General features: G+C 38.3%; 1 protein-coding gene across 1 annotated transcript in view; it reads left to right on the forward strand.

Annotated features, from left to right (window-relative positions):
* EYS (eyes shut homolog) overlaps positions 1-19,804 on the forward strand; it is a 939,662-nt gene that overhangs the window by 340,936 nt on the left and 578,922 nt on the right. The window contains exon 21 of the mRNA XM_059831070.1: positions 10,945-11,066. Within this exon, the coding sequence (XP_059687053.1) occupies positions 10,945-11,066 (122 nt within the window). The remainder of the gene's footprint in view (positions 1-10,944; positions 11,067-19,804) is intronic.

Raw genomic sequence — 19,804 nt, forward strand, 5'->3', positions numbered from 1 at the left:
TTCCAGGAGCTGCAGCACTGGGCGCAGAATGACAAAACTCTTGGCAATAAAGACGCTGAACTTTCTCATAAAGGCATGCACAGTGCTACCTGGACATTAGTACATGGGGGAGTTGCCACCAGATTTTAAGCTTTTGTGCATGTTGATTTAATTAAAAAAGCAAAGAATGATGACACAGCTCTGAAAACTAGCACAGTGAAGCCCCAAGAGTTGCAATTTCAGCCCCATGTGAATGTGGATCCACATTCTCATTCTTTCAAATACCTGACTTCCAATGCACACCTTGTTTACCCCTGTGTTGGCACAGCTGTATCATTTCCTACTGGTTTATGCTCTGAGCTTTGCACCTTCATTTGCACGCTCATAGCCTAACACCAGCACCACCTATTTTATTTGAAAATACACCCTGTAGGTAAATACTGCACATCAGTGGAGGGCTGCTACCAAGCAGGAGCCTGAGCTGCTGAGGACAGGAGCGCTCATCGCTTAGAGTTTGAGCCAAACAATGCTGCTTGACACCAAACTGACAGTGTGAGAACTAACTGCACTCGGATGTGAAAGTACTTTTAGTCACAGATACGTATTTGATGTTAACGACTGGCACACCCCCCTGCCCGTGGTAGGAGAGATGGGACAGCCTGGGAGAGAAGCCGGGTGGGTCAGGATAAGCATTCTTCACACAAAGTCCCTGTCCTGCGGCATTGGGCATGGAGGAAGGCGATACGGCACGGACGGAGACAGGCAGGTCAGGGCACTGCTCCCAGCCACCCGGACCGCTCCCTTCCTCGTCGCCATTAGAGCCCCAAAGCGCTCCAAGCCCCTCCCACGGAGTCTCTGCCGGCTCCCTCCCTCAGCGACCACAGCTCCTGTCAGTCATAGGAGCAGAGGGGGAATACCCGGTTCTGATTGGCTCTAGTTCCTGTGGCGCCTGGGGGTCGGCTGCGGCTGCGCGTGTGCTCCCCGCTTGGTTCTCTGGAAGGTTCTGTGCAGGCTGCCAAGTGTCGCCATGAGGAGCTCGTCAGAGAGGAGTTGCGTGAGGCTTCGCAAGGTTTAAGCAGCGCTCGTTTTGTGCCAGGCTGCCACGTTTTCTCGGTCCTTTAGAGGGAAACAAGCAAGCGGATTCTTTCAGTGAGAGCAAACAGCTATTCTGGATTGCTGTGAGGTACTGAAATGCAGAGTGTCCAGGTGACCAGCCAGTCGGAATGCTTTTAGTTTCAGAGACAATGGGATGAACTTAATGGCATAAGAATCTAATATTAATGAAGAAGGCTGTTGGTAATTGAGGTTGGTGAGGTCTCATTTCGTCACAAAAAGTCTGGGTTTCTCTCTTTTTCTAATGTTTTTGTTCTTGATACTTGTCTTTTTTTGGTTGGACTTGATGATTTTTGGTTGGACTTGATGATCTTACAGGTCTTTTCCAACCTTAGTGATTCTGTGTGATTCTGTGATTTATGTTGCAAGGTTAGGTTATGGTCTCCCGCCCCCCCCGCAGCTCTCCCAGCCTCATTATTTGTTCTTCATAGGCTCCTAGTTGCTATATTAAACCGATTTCCTTTGTTCAGTCTAGAGCTTTGTCAGCTATTTTATGTCCATCGCTAGAGCTGGTCGTTGTATCTTTTAGTTTGGAGAATGGCATCATTATTTTACAGCTTGTGTGTATGATTTTGAAAGCCTCTTATTCTAGTCTGTGGTAATACTGGGTTAGATCAAATAAAATGTCTTCAAGTATACATATTAATACCGGCCTAGATTGAATAAAATTTGTTTATTACAGAGTTGTCTTTTCTTCCTTGGTCCTTGTCTATTAGCTGTCTAGCTGGTTGGCTTTATGCCAGCTGTACTTAGAGCAGGGCACAAGTGCTTAGGTTTGGCACTTCCAAAAACTCACCGCTTTGTACTAGATATGATGAAGGCAGCACATTAATTTGTAATGTGATTTATTATACTGAAATGCTCTATAAATTTAAAGTAGGGATGAGTGAAAGTTCAAAAGAGGAAACTTGACATCAAATAATTCTGTGAATGCCTGGATTCTTCTAAGGATTTTTAGGTTGAAGTATTTTCGGAACAGCTTATTTCTTTAACTTACCCCTACTTTTGGGCCTGAGGTTGGCAAAAATGGTGCTTTGTGGTATTTGAAGTGTACTGATGTGATAATGATCATATGCTTAAGATCTAAATTTGAACCAGCTACTGTGTTGAGGTACCAGATAGCTTTGTTTTATGGAAAACAGTAGTTGTTCTGCTGCTTTTTCTTGCTTTATTTAAAAAGCTACCAGCAGCAACACCAGGTTTGAAATTCAGAAGCATAGTGTTATTTCTGTCTGGCAGTGCCTAGACTATTCCTTTGGAATATAACAGTTAACTCCTGTAGCTCTCCTGTTACTTGAGGTCCAGGGGCAAACTGAAAGCTCTGGACAAGCTTTTAGGTGGGTCAAGTTCCTGTCAGTAGTTCTGCTTAACAGGAATGTGTTTATGACTTTTCACTAGTCATTGGACAATTGAGCTAAATGTGAAACCAGATACATTGTTCAAAGGCTGATACTCAATGACTGTTACTAGCTGGACTAGTTATTTGATTTATTTTGCACAAACAACTTAAGCTTGTTGTTTTTCATTAGTTTTCCTGTGTTGTTCAGTTCTTGCCGCGTTTAAGATGATTTCTTTGACATACTTCCTAGTAAGCTGTCTAGGAGAGGAAGGAAAGAAGGGTTTAAATAGAATAAATTGCAGAGGTCAAGAAACAGAGATAAAAAATAATCTATCACTAATGATTAATATGTAAGAGACCTCAAACTGAGTTTGCTTTGTTGTCATAAAACTACTTCTAGCTTGGTTAGATTACGCCCATACTTAGAATTACATTTCTAAAAACAGTAAAAAAAAAATCTGAATTACAACTTCTTTGTTTCCTAGAAATCCTCCAACTTTCCGAAGATGAGACTTTCCCAATTTGCAGCAACAATTTTCAAACACTTTGACTGTCACAGTTGTTTATTTCAATGATTGTTCTTAAATACTTCTTATGGTCTTCTAATGCTCATATTTCTTGTAGTGTCTCCTACAATAACATTTTAAAATAACTAGAATAAATATAAGACCACAGAGGCATGGATTTTTTATTGAGTGTTTTTCCTTTTTCTGCAAACCTAACACTTACATATTGTTTAATACTGGCTGTGCTCAAATGGAAAACCTCTGTCAGTATAAGTAAAAGCCTCAACATGTTATGGATGAATCTCCACAGAGAAAACCCCAAAAAGATTTCTGTTGGACTAGGAGAACTGTCATATCTAAGCAGTGATGGAAATAATTGATTAAATTCTAAAGGCACAGGCCAGCATTTGTTTGCAACGGGAACATGAAATCCAAAATTATTTGAAGGGAAGTCTGTTGCTAGCATTACTCATGATTTAATTTTAAGAGCACTAAACTTTCAGCAAAGTATTGTATTTTTACAAATGTGTCACTTGAAAATGATTAATGTCAAAAGCAGTGGTGATTATGAATTTATTAGCAAAGCTACCATTTTATGAAATGGTAGTGTATAAAGACATGCAGTGCAAATAACTAGTATTCCCATTTAAGATAATTTTCTGTGTGGTCACAAATTACAGTACAGTGCAGTTGGAGTTGTAAATATGCAGCATGTCTAGATACCAGCTATATTTTAAGCTGGAGCTTGCATTGAATGAAAATGTAAACTTGGCTTTACTACTGGTGTGCTATTGAAACAAGATAAAAATCGTGCTTTTTGCACATATTTACTAAATGTGTCTAGTATACACAGATACAGAAATACTACAGTGTAAGGCAAAACTCATTACAGCTCATCAAACTTTGCGTGTACTAGCTGTTTTAAATATGCTCCTTGTTACTAATTTAACTAATTCATTTTTTAAGGTTGGAGAGATAAGCAAATTAAAAATGTTATATCTCCTGTAAGTCTTGCTTAAAATTTAAGTATAAGAAATTGTGTTTTATCCTTGATGTCAGCTATAATTTATAGTAACTTAGGTTTATTAGAGTATTAGAATATAGGCAGGTTTGGAAGGACAAATAAATGTACTGGTCAGCATTTTTAACATGTCAAACTGTTTAGGGAAGGATATATAGAGAGTAGATAAGCTTTTGAAAATCCATAATGCTATCTCAACTTCTGTAGATAGCTAGTACTTCATATTATTTGTCCTAGTATTTCACGTTTCGCAGTGCTTAGCACAAAAATCACATAGGCTTTGTAACTTACGTAGCAAGAGTAAAAGAGAAACAAACCTGTTTTTTTAATAAAGTAACACATAAGAATATGGCAGCTAACGATTCCAGTGATAAGATTCAGTAACTGATTTTGGTGATTTTTAAATAGTAGTTTTATCAGAACCATTCAGTTGTAACACTGTTAAGAAATCAGACGTTTTATTGTAATTTTTTACACTTCTGAATCCATGTTTCATACTTTTTTCCCACCTTAGTCTTTCCTGTTGATCATTATAATTGCTCATCCATTTACTATCAGTATTAATAATCATATTGCAAACCTCATGGTACTTACCCCGAAAAAGTGTTACCTTGCTGTGAGTTAGGCAATCTGACTCTTACCTGTTACAGAGTTGTTTACTAATACTAAAGCAAGTCATGTATGTCTTTCAGACGAGGAAAAATAGGGTCAACTGCAGAGTTTCTTCATGCCTCAGAAGTCAATTTTCTTTCACTTCTGGAGCAACACTATTAATACATTCACTAGGCCAACATACTGTGAAGAACAGGTAAATAATTCATTTCCAGAAGACTGGAAGATAGTGTAGTTGCTGGGACTTCACTCTGCGTAGATCTCGTTTTAGCTTGGTTTTCTTTAGTAAAATTTAAAGTGAGGGTTAAACCAGTTGAAGATGAACAAGTATCCTGTTGGGGTTTTTCAAAATTATTTTTTAAAATAAGCTTGCTTGTTTAGGATATAAATGCAAACAGACTTGCATAATGAAAACAATGTCATAATAAAAAAAAGGGAATAATCTAGTTTTGTTAGTGAATATGTACGGTTATGTAATTGGTTAAATCAGTAATAACTTGGAAGTGAAGTCTTAAAGTAGCAATTTGGAAAACACCCTTAAATTAACAAAAAAGGCTGCATAAATAATGTTAGGAACTCAATATAGTTTAGAGCAGTTGCAAATGTGATTTCACAGATGCTTACATTTTTATGTTCACATTTATTTCACAAGGTTAAATGAACTGTTGATAGTATTAACAAAATTAAGTTGCATGAAAGTTTTCTGTAGGAAAAAGCTCTACTTCCAACAGAACAGAGTTTTGTAATGAAAAGTTTTCTGTAGAGGCAAAAAGACCATAATTTTTCATGAGAAAAAAAAAAACACTCAAAGGCAAACTTGGGGTTTCATGCTTGGCGTACATTTCCCGTTATATGCCAATGTTATGTAGTCTTATGATATGCTCATTCTGTTTGACCTTAATGGAAAACGAGTTGCACCACAACAAACATGGTCTGGCAGAAGAACTCAGAACACATGGAATAAAGGGAGTTGTCTGCATTTCCATTTGTGTGTTTCTGTTTCCAGGCAAGGTATTTTTTGTCCTTTCTGTTTACGAAAAAATTAAAAACTGTAACACCCCCCCCAAAAATGCCCCAGCTCCATAGCATCTTTAAAAATAAAATTACTTCCATTCAAAATTTGCTCGGCATGTCGAAAAAGTACCTGGAGTATGTATCGGCATGGTAAAAATTCTGTTCAACCTACTGTGCTGGTTTTGGCTGGGGTACAGTTAATTTTCTTAACAGAATAATTAAGGTTGGAAAAGACCTTTAAGATCATCAAGTCCAACCATCACCCAACACTACCATGGCCACTAAACCATGTCCCGAAGTGCCACGTCTACACATTTTCTGAACACCTCCAGTGATCATAAGTCCACCACCTCCCTGGGCAGCCTGTTCCAATGTTTGACCACTCTCTCAGTAAAGGAATTTTTCCTAATATCCAGTCTAAACTTCCCCTGGTGCAACTTGAGGCCATTTCTTCTTGTTCTATTGCTAGTTACATGGGAGAAGAGACCAACACCCACCTCACCACAACCCCCTTTCAGGTAATTGTAGAGAGCGATAAGGTCTCCCCTCAGCCTTCTCTTCTCCAGACTGAACAACCCCAGTTCTCTCAGCCGCTTCTCATAAGACTTGTGCTCCAGACCCCTCACCAGCTTCGTCGCCCTTCTCTGGACACGCTCCAGCACCTCAATGTCCTTCTTGTAGTGAGGGGCCCAAAACGGAACACAGGATTTGAGCTGCGGCCTCACCAGCGCCGAGTACAGGGGCACGATCACATCCCTACTCCTGTTGGCCTCACTATTTCTGATACAGGCCAGGATGCTCTTGGCCGCCTTGGCCAAGCTACTACTTCATAGTAGCTAGCATGGGGCTGGTTTGGATTTGTGCTTGAAACCCTGTTGATAATACAGGGATGTTTTAGTTACTGCTGAGCAGGGCTTACACAGAGTCAAGGCCTTTTCTGCTTCTCACACCACCCCACCAATGAGTAGGCTGGGGGTGCACAAGAAGTTGGGAGGGGACACAGCCGGGACAGCTGACCTCAGCTGACCAAAGGGATATTCCATACCATATGATGGCATGCTCAGCATATGAAGCTGGGGGAGGAAGGAAGGGGGGGACATCTGGAGTGATGGCGTTTGTCTTCCCAAGCAACCATTACGCCTGATGGAGCCCTGCTTTCCTGGAGATGGCTGAACACCTACTTGCTGATGGGAAGTAGTTAATGTATTCCTTGTTTTGCTTTGTTTGCGTGCGTGGCTTTTGCTTTACGTTTTAAACTGTCTTTATCTCAACCCACGAGTTATCTGAGTTTTCCGATTCTCTCCCCCATCCCACCAGGGGGGAGTGAGCGAGTGGCTGTGTGGTGCTTAGTTGCTGGCTGGGGTTAAACCATGACACCTACACATGCAAAGTGCAGGTTTGAAGACTTACCATGTTCATAACTCAGATCCTTGTTGTGGGTGATGAACCTTTTTCATTGTAGTTTCTATTTGCCAGATGTTCAGCTGCCATTTTCCAGTAAAGTAACATTGACTGGGGTTTAAGGAAATGATTAATTCTTCATTTATAGTGTTGGAGAAGGGAAAATATGCAAACGCTCTTAAATAACACTTTCTTACCACACACACAGTTAATTGGATAAGGACATGCTAGTGTGCATATATAGGACTGGGTATGTGCGCAGGAGATTAAAAACATTACAGGTTTTGAGCCTGTGTATAGCTGGTAAAACCTCATCTTATAAATACTGTGCTATATATTGTGCAAGGGAAACCTATGTACAAGGAATAACTATGGTGTTATTTATGCACTTACTGTGTTCTTTAGAGGACAAATAAAAAATGATTTGGAGGAACTCAAAGGTACCATGTATTTTAATCTCTCTACAATGGGTAGTAATACATAATTATGATAAAGGGGAAGAAATACATAAATAGGTATCAAATCCTATTCCTCCAGCCTCTTGCTTGATTCACTGAATACTTTCCACTATGCAGCTTCCTGTCATTTTATGTTGTTTTCTGTATACTGTGCCCTGACTGACAGTCCCACTTCTCTCGGCCTTCCCTTGTGACAGATGTGCCAGTCTCTTAATAATGGGAGTGGCCCTTCGCTGGGCTCTCTCCAGTATGTCCATCTCTGGTGCTGGGGAGCCCAGAAAAGGACACAGCACTCTAGGTGTGGCCTTTCCAGTGCTGAGTAGGGGGGAAGGATCACCTCCCTGCACCTGGCAGAAACATGCCTCCTAGTGCAGCCTGGGATACCATTAGCCTTGTTTGCTGCAAGGGTGCATTGCTGGCTCCTGTTCAGCTTGGTGTCCACCAGGACACCGGGTCCTTCTCTGCAAAGTCTTCTATCTATCAATACTTTTTTTTCTATCTATATTTACATATAATTTATTGTAACATGCCACCTTCAGTTACTGTAAATCTACACAGAGATTAACATATTATATAAGTTTTTTTAGTTTACGTATTCTGCACCTATGCATGATATACATATATGTGAGTAATGTTTTGTTCTTGATGTGACAATCCTCATGTAATGAGAAATCTGCAAAGCATCGAATTTCAGTAGCTGATTGATAGATGTTTTTAGTGAGACCAGAAAAAATACTTCTGCTTTCTGAACAAAACTGTTGGCAGCCTCCTTTCACTTCCAACTTTGTAACCCATTTCTGGAAGAGTTTTTTAGAAGTAAGTCATCGTCTCACAATCCTGGTTTATGTGAAAACCTAACCTGACAATAGAAAAGTTTTTACGAGGTGTCTAGGAGTTAATTGTGGGTATGGATTACTAGTCCAAATTTTTGCCTTTTGTGTTTGCAGCATCTTTCTTTTCTATTCTAACACTTGTTTTCATGGCAATGATAGATATGCAATGAATTGAGGAAATCTCAGAAAAACTTTCCAGTTCATTGAAATACTTAATAACTAATTTGGGTGTGGCTATGATGTAATAGAATATGTTAACATGTGGGCTAGTGCTGTAATTTGTCTCAATGTACATTTTTGCTTTTCTTGGCACAATTCCCAGAAAATTATTTTCTCTTTCCAAGTTTGTCTCTCAGTATTTTATTTAAAAAATACAAAATATTTTAACAAAATCTTTTTGTCTCCTACATTAACCTTTGATTTACTGTCACTTCAAATATTTCCCACTTCCTGGACTCATGCTGCTGATTTTCTTGTCTCTTCACGGAGAATATTTTGCAGTTCTTCAGCCTGAGTTCGGGAGTAGAGAGCAGTAACAGTAAACTATCAATTAGGCTTTCTTTTTTAGCAGATGGAGTCCACAGGTTGCAAGTTGTGTTTAGTTGCATGGAGTAGCCTTGCCTACGTAAAACACAGAGGACAAAATGCTGCTTTCTTTTTTTGACTAGAATGTATAGTTAAGTCATCAGTATATGCTGAGGTCATCTTGAGTGTCCAACCTGCCTTCACGCAGTTATTTTTCTGTTGTCTTAGTTTGCTCTGTAAATAAGGTACTGACATTTAATATTTATCAAAATGCCCTATTGTAACTCAGAAAGATACCCTTCAATTTTATTTTCTGGCTTTCAAAATACATCTCAGTGGGTTCAGAAAATCCACGTTACGGAAATCATGGGTGTGACCCAAGCAAGCATAGCATCGGTTAGTCAACATGAGCACAAAAGAAATGGGAAAAATATGAATCACAAATATGCTCTGTACAAATTGGTTGGCACAAAAGTGGATTTGACCAACTATAGTAGAATATACATGTAAATTACTTAATTTTAAGTACTGGAAACAGTGGAGCTGTTCCACACTGTATGACACCTCAGGACAATCATGGTGAGCTTGACTTTAAACCATTAACTTTGTTTCTTTTTTATTTTGTTATCTTTGTTCCAATAAAATACTCTAAGCTTTTAATTTTGCAGGAGGTGGTAAGAGTATCATCATAGAAAGGTCTGGGACAATTGCCCAATATGCATTTCTTTCAGAGTTCTGATGCTTAACTTACTATATTTTTAAACTGTATTAGGAAATTAAATAATTTCTCTTTACCATTTATGTAAAAGTTCATAGCCCGTATCTCTTTGAAACACAATTGTCTGTCTGTTTCCAAAGCGCAGATTCGGTAACACAACAGCTGAAATGCAGCAATGTGATTTGGAGACTACACATTTGATCATCATGCTATGGCAGTTTATTTATGCACTCAGCTTTTAAAAAAACTCCTAAACTTTTTTGCTGTCTGTTAATGGCTTCCAATTTACATGGATTTTAATAGGCTTTAAAATCTACCCTGAAGGCTGTTGCAATGTTTAGCAAGTAATGAAATAATTCACATTAGTCATGCTTACCATTAAAGTGTTTCCTAAGTTTTGGTAGAAAGAAGCCTTGTTACAAGCAAGCATGTTACAAAAGAAGCAATTAAAACTTCTGCTGAATAGCAGTGCTTGCATTGCTGCCCCTCTCTAACTAATAATTTACCAGATGTTCACCTTTCTCTTTTTTTTTCTTTTTTTTCATAGAGCGTAGGCAGGAAAAAGATGCTTTATGCTTTTCAGTTCCATGAGACTATGTCAAACACCCCGTTGCATGCAGATACCAGATAATTTTGAAGCTGGAGATAACACTGGAGTGTGGTTACAATTTGGTATAATAGCTTTGCAGTATGATGAAAAATGTCCTATAATATATGTCATTTTGTAGTGGATATACACACTGCTGAAGTTTTATTCAGTTTACTCAGTCAGAAATTTTGTACTCACAATGCCTGATCATTAGTATATTTAATACTATCGCCATAGAGCTAGAAGACTTCTATTTATGCTGTCTGCATTACTGCCTAACACACCCTGTGTTCTATGTAATATACTGTATAGGAGACAGTATTTCTCATGTCATGAGTTGTCTAGTAGTGCTTAATTAAGATACAGGTGCACATTTTCATATTAAAGGTGTTAAACAAGTTGCATAGCTGTATAATCCTGAGAATTTCCATAATTATTTTATATTGAGTTCTGTTTGGACTGCATGCTGAACAGTACAACTCAGATGACTGTAAATACATGTGTTTTAGGCATGTCAGTGTAATATCTAAGCAAAGTAGTTTTATAGAAGAAACAATATCTTTTATTAGAAAACCTTGGAGGAGGGAGGAAGGATTTGGGGTACACAGGTTGATTATACAAAAAGGTACATAATAAGTAGTGTTGCATACTTACATCATATTCTCTTTTTTTCATCATATGAGTAGGTCAAACTGTTGATATATTTATAATATTTTCAAGTTTTGAGATGGTGAAGCACCTGTTAGAAGACAGAAAATGCACAAGTCAGTAATAATATCCGTTGTAGTTGTATTAAAAATGGAAAAAATTAACAGATTATTTATTTTACATTACAGAGATACCAGTGTGTTTGCTTGCCTGGATGGGAAGGAATATTTTGTGAATATGAATCAAATGAATGTAATTCAGACCCTTGTAAAAACAATGGCACCTGCATGGATCTTTTCAACAGCTATCGGTAAGTGTTGCATCTTCGCACTATATGATAATGTTCCACGAATGACAGACTTGCGCATCCAGTTACTCTTTCATTTCTCAGCTTGGCGATTGGAATGTTACTGCACAAAGAGGAGCAAAAAACTTGTGTCTTGGATACACTGCTTCACTGCATGTTCATTTGGAGTCATTAGACATAATTAATTGTAGATAGAAAATTTAAAAAAATGCATCAATTCAAAACACTTAGCAAGTAATCTAATCTGGAACTGTATTTTGTCAAAGACAATATAGGGTCTCTTTCTGTCATATATGCCCTGTAAGCACAGGAGTAGCTTTAAGAGTAAAAGTCGTGGGAGTGGACATAGTTGTACAGTCTTAGATGAAGAGATTATATCATTGCTGCCACCTTGTGGCTTAAAATCACATCAAAATAGTAATTTAAAATTTACAGCCACACTGGGAGAAAGCATGAGGATTTGACACTAACCATATTATTTTTAATTCGAACCCCAATCTTTATTTCATGCATGCATTTATGATTTAAAAATTATTTTGTTTCAGTATTATGAGGATAAGGACTCTGTAAACAATGTAGCAATCAGCATCTGTTATCTGTAGCTAGGGTTTACCTACATTATTATGTCAATTCTAGAACAGTCCGTTATCTGAATGTAAACTCTTAATAGATACTGACATAGGTGCATAAAGAACACAGTGTAATGACTGTACACAGGCACAGTCTAGTTGTTGTGCAGAGATTATACTCTGGTAATATAGACAATAATCAGAAAGAAAACTTACCACCATTGAAAACAGACAAACAATTCCCCAAATAGCCAAAGGTAAATTTAACTAAGTTAAATATGTAATCTAATATAATCTTTTGCATTAGTTTATGTTCAGAATTTAACTGAAATATTTTGCGTTACCATAGAGCTGCATTTTTATATAGTATTAGATGTGCTATTTTGGTAATTTTTTTTTCAGTCCAGTAACAGAAAAAGAAGTGTCTAGTGAGGTTGAGAAAATCTGTTAAAATATTTTTAATTGCTTTTTTTAAGTCTGTTGGGACAGAAAACAATTTGTTAAAGATTTTTTTTTGTTTTTGTAGTTCTTATTTTTGTGAAGTTTCTGGTTCTTTGTAGTCTACTAACAAAAAAATATTTTATAACTGCAAACTGTTTTATGTCTGCTTAGCTGTTACATTATGGCAATTTGAATTCTTAGGTGATATAATGGATTGTATAGGCAAATGTACAGTTTCACCATCCTCAAGGCCAATTCTAGGTGTATGAATCTTTAGCAACCATGTATCATGACCTGTCCTTACATTTTACCTATTTTTTCAGCCTCTGGAAGCATTATATATATTGCGGAAGGTAACATGGCTTCTCGTGATTTTATTCATAGCTGGGTCAACCATGTATGACCAAATCCAAGGACTTCCTATTGTTTCATGGGAAATAAATGCTCAAAAAGTACTTTCTGGATTTGGCAAATACTGAACTGTTACAGAGAATGTTTACAAGAGGATTGGTTTGAACTGTAAGCACCACACATTTTTCCTGAGAGCTATTTGTCCTAGTTGACATAACAGAACAGGAAAATTAGATGTATCATTGAATCATCATATACAAGGGTCATGATATGCCAAACAAAGCCAACTTCTGCAGAGATACCTGTAGCTGAAACTGGGAGTCTACGACTTGATAACCGCAAGCAAAATTAATCTAGACCAATGTTTTTGTTGTATAATCCAATCTAAAGCAATTTCATTTTAATCATTAGAGTTGTCCTAGTTTATACTCACAGATGTTAAAAGACAACCTGCTTTTTTTCACAATTACTTAATATCAAAAAAGTGTTGTTTTCCATTACCTCTTTTAACAGTTTTCTCTTAAAAACTACAGCAACAAGACAAAGTGTTCATCTCATGGTAGCTAAGCAGTGGTATTGACTAGTGTCTGATTCTGAGGACATCCAGCCATATCTTTTAAAATTAAACATAGTGTTTAAAACAGGATAACTGGATTCTAACTGCCTGATAGAAAAGGTCGTTTGCATTCTTGAGCTGTGCCTAGCCATTGTTTTGGACAAGCACTAGTTGGTCTGGACTGAAGTCAGGCCAGGAACTGCTTTGAGAATGCAACAGTGATAGACAACTCAGTTTCCTTGCCTGTGGCCATGTTCTGGCACTGTTTATTTTTCTGGTGTATGTTTAGCTGCTAGCAGTGATACTCAGATTTTTCTGAATTTCTTTGAAGTTGGCCACACCACTGCTGGTACTTGGTATCACTTCTAACTTAAATTAATGTAAAAGATATAGGTAACATAGCTTTCTTTTATGCCTTTGATAATACTCATTAGTTTACTTTCTCTTAAATATTTGCAGATCTGTCTGAAAACATCAGTTCTTGAAAAACTAGGTAATTTATTGTGCAACAGCATAAAAAATATATTTTTGTATAGGAAAAAAACCCAGAAAAGAATATAATACAAAAGGAAATATTTTTGTACTAAGTTTCAAATCTGTAATAATGAAAATAACAATACAAACCATAATAACTAACTAAAAAATTTCTCTTTTAAGTTCATTTATTTATCTGGCGCTATTTATTTTTGTACCTTGATATGAAAACTTGCTGCCAAAACTGAAGGATCAACAAGTATGCCAGAAAAAAAGCCTTCTCAGCTGCATATTTTTATTTTAAAAAATAAGAATAAGAAAGATGCTAAATCACTAGTTAAGCTTGAATTGTTAAATGTGACTAATTTGTTACATAATTCCTGTTTCATTCCAGTTAATTTTTGTTCAGCTGATAAACTAAGAAATTACTTTTTCTCCCTTCTCACTTTTCAGTTTAGCACATGGCACAGCAAAGAAATGAATTTCTAATTGTTTCATGCATATGTTTCCAGTACCCTGTGAACCTCACTCTAATTCTCACAATAGCATAATCTCTCAAATTATGTCTTTGAACATTTATAGACAGATCCATCTATTATCAGCTGAATTCCCTATTTCTCCTCTATCCTATTGTATCATCTCTCCTGGTACTTCTGAGGTTTTGCCCTAGTAAGATCAAACCCTAACTAAAGCTCTTGTGTCTTAGAATCGTCATCCTTACAGTATCTTGATTCACTGATTGGGACTCATGCTGACTGTATTAGTCAGTCTAACAGTGCCAGTCCTTAGCACCAGAGCTCTATCCAGAATCACTACTCCCTATGACTTTACAATAAAGTATAAATTCCTTTCATTGTAACTTCATTAAAGATAAGTTTGTTGCAAATTAATATATAGATACATATATCGGTTAGGAAATTAGTTTTTTCTGTGATGGGAATATTTAAAAAGACTGACAAACTATGCAAGTTCCAAACTTCAGAATTACTCTACTGGATTGTTGATATTCATTAACATTACACATCGCGAAAGGTTAATTCTTAATCGCTGTTAATCATTACCATTGCATGTACAACACCATTAGTAACTTTACAAACTAGTATTATTTTTATTTATATTTTTATTTCTATATTTATCATTTATGTTTATATAATCATGCAATACTATGGAACTGATGCTGTTTAGTTAGCACTGCTGGCTGTGGCTGTTGATAGTTCTTAGTTGCTGAGGTCAAGGTAGTCAGTCCCTAGAGTTCTTCAGTGAGGGAAGCAGGAACCACAGTGGCTTGTCTTCTTTTTCCTTGTCTTTTCTCACTTATCATCAATGTTTTATGTTTCCTGCCTCCTCTCCAAAGGAGAAGTGTGATCTTATCTGCCCTTGACATCTCACTTTTGGAATCAGGATCCCTTCTTGTTTCACTTACTGTAGCACAGACAGACATTTTTCCTTCCTGATCATTCTTAACCCTTAGATTTTACTTCTGGCACATGTTTTCTGACACCCTATTTGTGCAGCTGTATCACAGGTCTCAATTTGACACGTCATAGTTGTCGATATTATTTATATATTTAAGCCTAGTTGTGTTACAAAATGCTGTAAGTGATGTTATAATATTATGAAATGCTTATTCTTTTTCTCCAGTTATGCTATTTTAGCATGTTTATGTCTAGAACAAATATTAGGTACAGTTCCTTTAGCCTGCTTCTAAGCACCCTTTTTTGGGTGTAGTGGTCCTCTTTTTTTGGCTACATATGATACAGATCTGAGTTTTGTCTAATGTTATGACTGAGTCATATGTGGGTACTCAGTAAAATATTGTAGATAGTTTCGTAATGTTATTTGCATGCCTCTAGCTCTAGGAGCTAGCTTTTTCTTTTCAGAGGTGACTCTGGCACTGAAACAGCTCTTTCCCACTAACTTCTGCAAAAACAAAAGTTGGTAAATGTAAATCTTACTTTTAAATATGAGGCTTAAGTTCCTTCAGCACTTGTGAGAAACTACTGATAATATGCAAAAATGTTGTCTGTATTTAGATGTTCTTCATTTAAACGCTTTTGTTGTTTCTATTGTCCTGTAAGAGGCCCTGGTTTTCCTACCTCCCTTTAGACTCCAGTTGAAATAGTAAGTTGTGTTTGTAGTGGAGGGTCTTCTGAGTAATTTCAGAACTCATCTGAAACTGTGCTAGTCTTCCTCAGCAATGCTTCTTCAATTAGTTACCATGCCACAATCATCTTTCTTCATCTTTACTTAGATAATAATTTATGCCAGCTGACATTTTGGGTAACTGTACTGTCAACCAGAGTTAGACTTGTTCTGTCTCCTTCCTGTTGCTTTCTCAGTCCATTCCCAAATACAACATCTTGCCTTGTAGCTCCCCTCTTTCCTTCTTAGCATTTGAAGCCACATCTTCTTTTCAGGATAAAAAAATAGTTTTTCATTAGTGTAACTGTCATCTACCTGTGCTGAGTTCTTAAAAAAGGACTAGTCTTATGTCATTAGAATGTATTCAATGTTATGCATACCATGAACTGTAATTATAGTACTGTAACAGAAAACCAGCATACTGTTTCACTCTTTTTTTTTTTTCCCCTTGTGGAGAGGATTTATTTGGAAAAGCAAAGTTAAAATCAGCCTCTGTGTTTTCTCAGAACTGTGCAAGAATTGTTCAGTGCTAAGTTGTATAAGCAGGCAATTGCTATATCAGGGATGGGTGAATATCTGAAAGATCCATAAGTAAAAGCATGCATATTTATGCAGTATATTTTTAAGATACGCTTATTTCTAAATGAATGGATTTTAAACTGTCATGAAATTCAAAGGTAAATCATGATACGATTATAATTTGAATGCTGAGTTCAGTCTGCCTTCTCTTTTTACTGGCATTCCTTTAAACTACTGCTATACTCTTTCTTACCTTTTCTTCCCCAAAAGCAGTAAACAGCTTTTCCCACAGATGGGGATCAGGTTGACATTTAATGGTCCCAGATGCCAAACTCTGGAACATTTTTTTGCAAGCAGCATCTGGCTTCTTAGCTGGCATTTCTTCAGGGTTCTTTGGCCAGCTTTTCCTCCCTTGCTGCTGCAGAGACGTTTCCCAAAATAGTTGTCTGTTGCGCTTGTGACTTATATTTAGTATTGACTTGTAATTTTTTTTTCATCCTAGTACGAAGTTATGTATGCACCTCTTACTCAAAACCATCTTCAAAAGATTTATAGGGACAGTCAGGAGATTTACTAATGAATTAGCTAAAGAAATTTGTGAAAGTGCAAACAAGTGTTTCCTCCAAAGATAGCAAGTGTTTTATAGTTTCGTCTCTGATAATACTGCTAACAACAGGAAATGTGTAGTGTGCTGCTTGTTATACTGCAGTATGTGAAATCAGCTTTAGGGTTTTCGTTGCCTTAGGCAAACAAAATATCTCAGTAGCATCTACTAAAGTCACTGACATTTTGCACCCCTTAGGGCATATTTTGGCCATTATTCAGCAGTTTTCTTAAAGGACAGTGGCATTTTTATTCAAAATCCCAATGAAACATGAAATTTAAAACAACACACAGTAAGTACCTGGAAAATACGCCGCCCCGCCCCCCCAAACCAGCTCATCAGCTTTTCCTTCCTGAACAGTAGAATTGCTCCTCCTGGTATATTTAATCATTAAGTGACGTATTTTAAATAAATGGTTTATAATATCTTTCAGTTACAGACACCTAAAGAGACATGAAATGATCATTTGATGAACTTACAGGTTAAATGGAGGGAGTACGAAACAGTTTCTAAAATAATGAGGTACCTGAGGCATAGCTTTGAGAGCGCATGAAATGGGATATAAAAGTTACCCAAATTTATCATAGCTGTAGGGTGGTTAAACACTTTCAATGTAAATAATCTACAAATAAATGAGCACAGTTAACAGAGACAGCTGATAGCTGAAACAGTTTGCAGAGCAGTTTCTGAGCTCTGGCTTGAGATATGCTAGATTTTCTGGGAACTACTTCTGGTGTCATCAGAGGACTGCTATGAGCTCTGAGGAGCTTCAAGGTGCCTGCTGTTCCTGGGAAGGGATAGCTACAGGAGGCTGTGACTGCTAGCAGGCTGTAGCAGTTTCCCACAAGCTTTGTTGTGAACTTTTCTTGATCGATGGGGACTTTGAGCTTTTTCTTTCCAGCTGACTCCTCATTAGGTACAGTCAAGCATCCTTTCAGCAAATGCTAGAAAGAGTGTATGTAACTACCAAGCCTAGAGCCCAGCCAACAGAGGCAGTAGTGTAGAATGGGGCCAGAAACTCTGTTGAGGACACTGTGTACTTAGGTAGTGAGGTGCTACAGGGCACTATCCCTGACCATCCACAGGAACAACTACCTCAGCACATTAGAGACCTCAAACCAGACTGAGCTCTTCAGGGGTGATGTAGTTCTGCAGTCCTGGGGCTGCAGAGATGTCTGGGGCCTCTTGCTGAGGCTGGGACCAGAGGATACAGTGTCCTTGCCTGCAGGAGGTACTTGTGCACTGGAGGAGGATCTGTGCTGCCAAGTAAATGAGCTGCAGGAGGCAGTCAGCAGACTGTGCAGCTTCAGAGATGATGAGAACAACAACATCATATTCTCCAAGACCCTACAGATACAGGAACCTGAAATCCTAACCATAGTGAAGGAGGACCAGGCAGAGTCTGTGCTTAGGAGGTTTGGAAGTGGAGATTCCAGTGATGATGAAGTCTGGAAGCTTGTGACATTGACAACAGGATGAGGGCTCCTGTCCTATTTGCAGCTCTGCAACTACAGAGCAGGTTCAGTGACCTGGTAGCAGAGGTAGGCCAGAAGCTCTGTCCAGCGAAGCATCAGAATCAGCTGAAATTGAGCCATGAGGCAGCACCAGGAGGAAGGGGTGAGTGATCATACTGGGAGACTCCTTGCTGCAGGATCCTGATAGGATGTATCATGAGTCCTGAGGGAGCTGGCTGGTGTCATTGCAAGGCCACTCCTTATTATCTTTAAAAGGTCTTGGTGGCTGGGAGAAGTTCCTGAGTATTGGAAGAAAGACAGAAAATGGAAATATGCCAGAGAATGGAATGGAAAAGGCAGAAAAAGGAAGGCTGGAAATGGAAAATGTCACTGCTATCTTCAAAAAAGGCAAGAAGGAGGATCTGGGAAACTGTGGACCAGTCAGCCTCACCTCGATCCCTGGGAAGGTGATGGAGCAAATAATCCTTGAAACCGTTTCCACACACGTGATGAAAAAGAAGGTGATTAGAAGCATGGATTTAGAAAAGGGAAAGCATGCCTGACGGTAGCATTCAATGAGATGACTGGCTTGACAGATAATGGGAGAGCTGTGGATGTTATGTTGACTTTAGCAAGACTTCAAACACTGTCTACCATAACATCCTCATAAACAAAACTGTCTGAACTGCCAGGCAGAAAGGCCAGCTGGTGGCCAGTCAGCGATGGTGTACCCATGAGGCCAATAAGAAAGGCCATGAGCATCCTGGGCTGCATTAGGAAGAACATCAACAGCAGGTTGAGGGAGGTGATCCTTCCCCTCTACTCAGTACTTGTGAGATAGATCTGGAGTGCCGTGTCCTCTTCTGGGCTCCCCAGTATGAGAGAGACATGGATAAACTACAGAGGGTCCAGCAAAAGGCCATTAAGGTGATCCAGGGACTGGAACACCTCCATATGAGGAAATGCAGAAAGAGCTGGGACTGTTTAGCCTGGAGAAGAGAAGGCTTAGCAGGATCAACCTGTGTAATACTGGGGCGTGGGGGGGGAGGGGGACAGGGAGAGGGCACAGGTAAAGCAGACAGAGCCAGACTCTTCTCAGTGGTGCCCAGCCAAAGGACAAGAGGCAACAGGCACAAACTGAAATACAGGAAAGTCCATTTAAATGTAAGAAAGATCTTTTTTTACTGTTAGGCTGATGGAACACTGAACAGGTTGCCCAGAAAGGTTGTGGAGTGTCCATCCTTGGAGATAACCAAAACGCAACTGGACAAGGTCCTAAGCAGCCTGCTGTAGTTGACCGTGCTGTGAGCAGGGGGGTTGAACTAGATGATCTCCATATGTCCCTTCCAACCTCAAAGATTTTGTGCATTGCTATTTCTTTCTATAATCATCCAGATTTTTTGTCTGTTTATATGCATAGATCTCTCAAAGTTTGGGCATAAGTAGGTGATTTTGATAGTAAAATGGGGTAAAAGTGTACATAAACATACGCACCAGTTACTCTGCATTTCAAATCTCTTAAATTCAGTCTACTCCTATGCTTAGTGTATGTGAAATACATGTAATTTTATATTTGCAGTTTTTAAGTCCTGGTATGTATTTTGCAATTCTGACATTTTTAAATAGCAAGT

Source organism: Gavia stellata, chromosome 2, assembly GCF_030936135.1.
Source record: "Gavia stellata isolate bGavSte3 chromosome 2, bGavSte3.hap2, whole genome shotgun sequence".
Classification (NCBI taxonomy): Eukaryota; Metazoa; Chordata; class Aves; order Gaviiformes; family Gaviidae; genus Gavia; species Gavia stellata.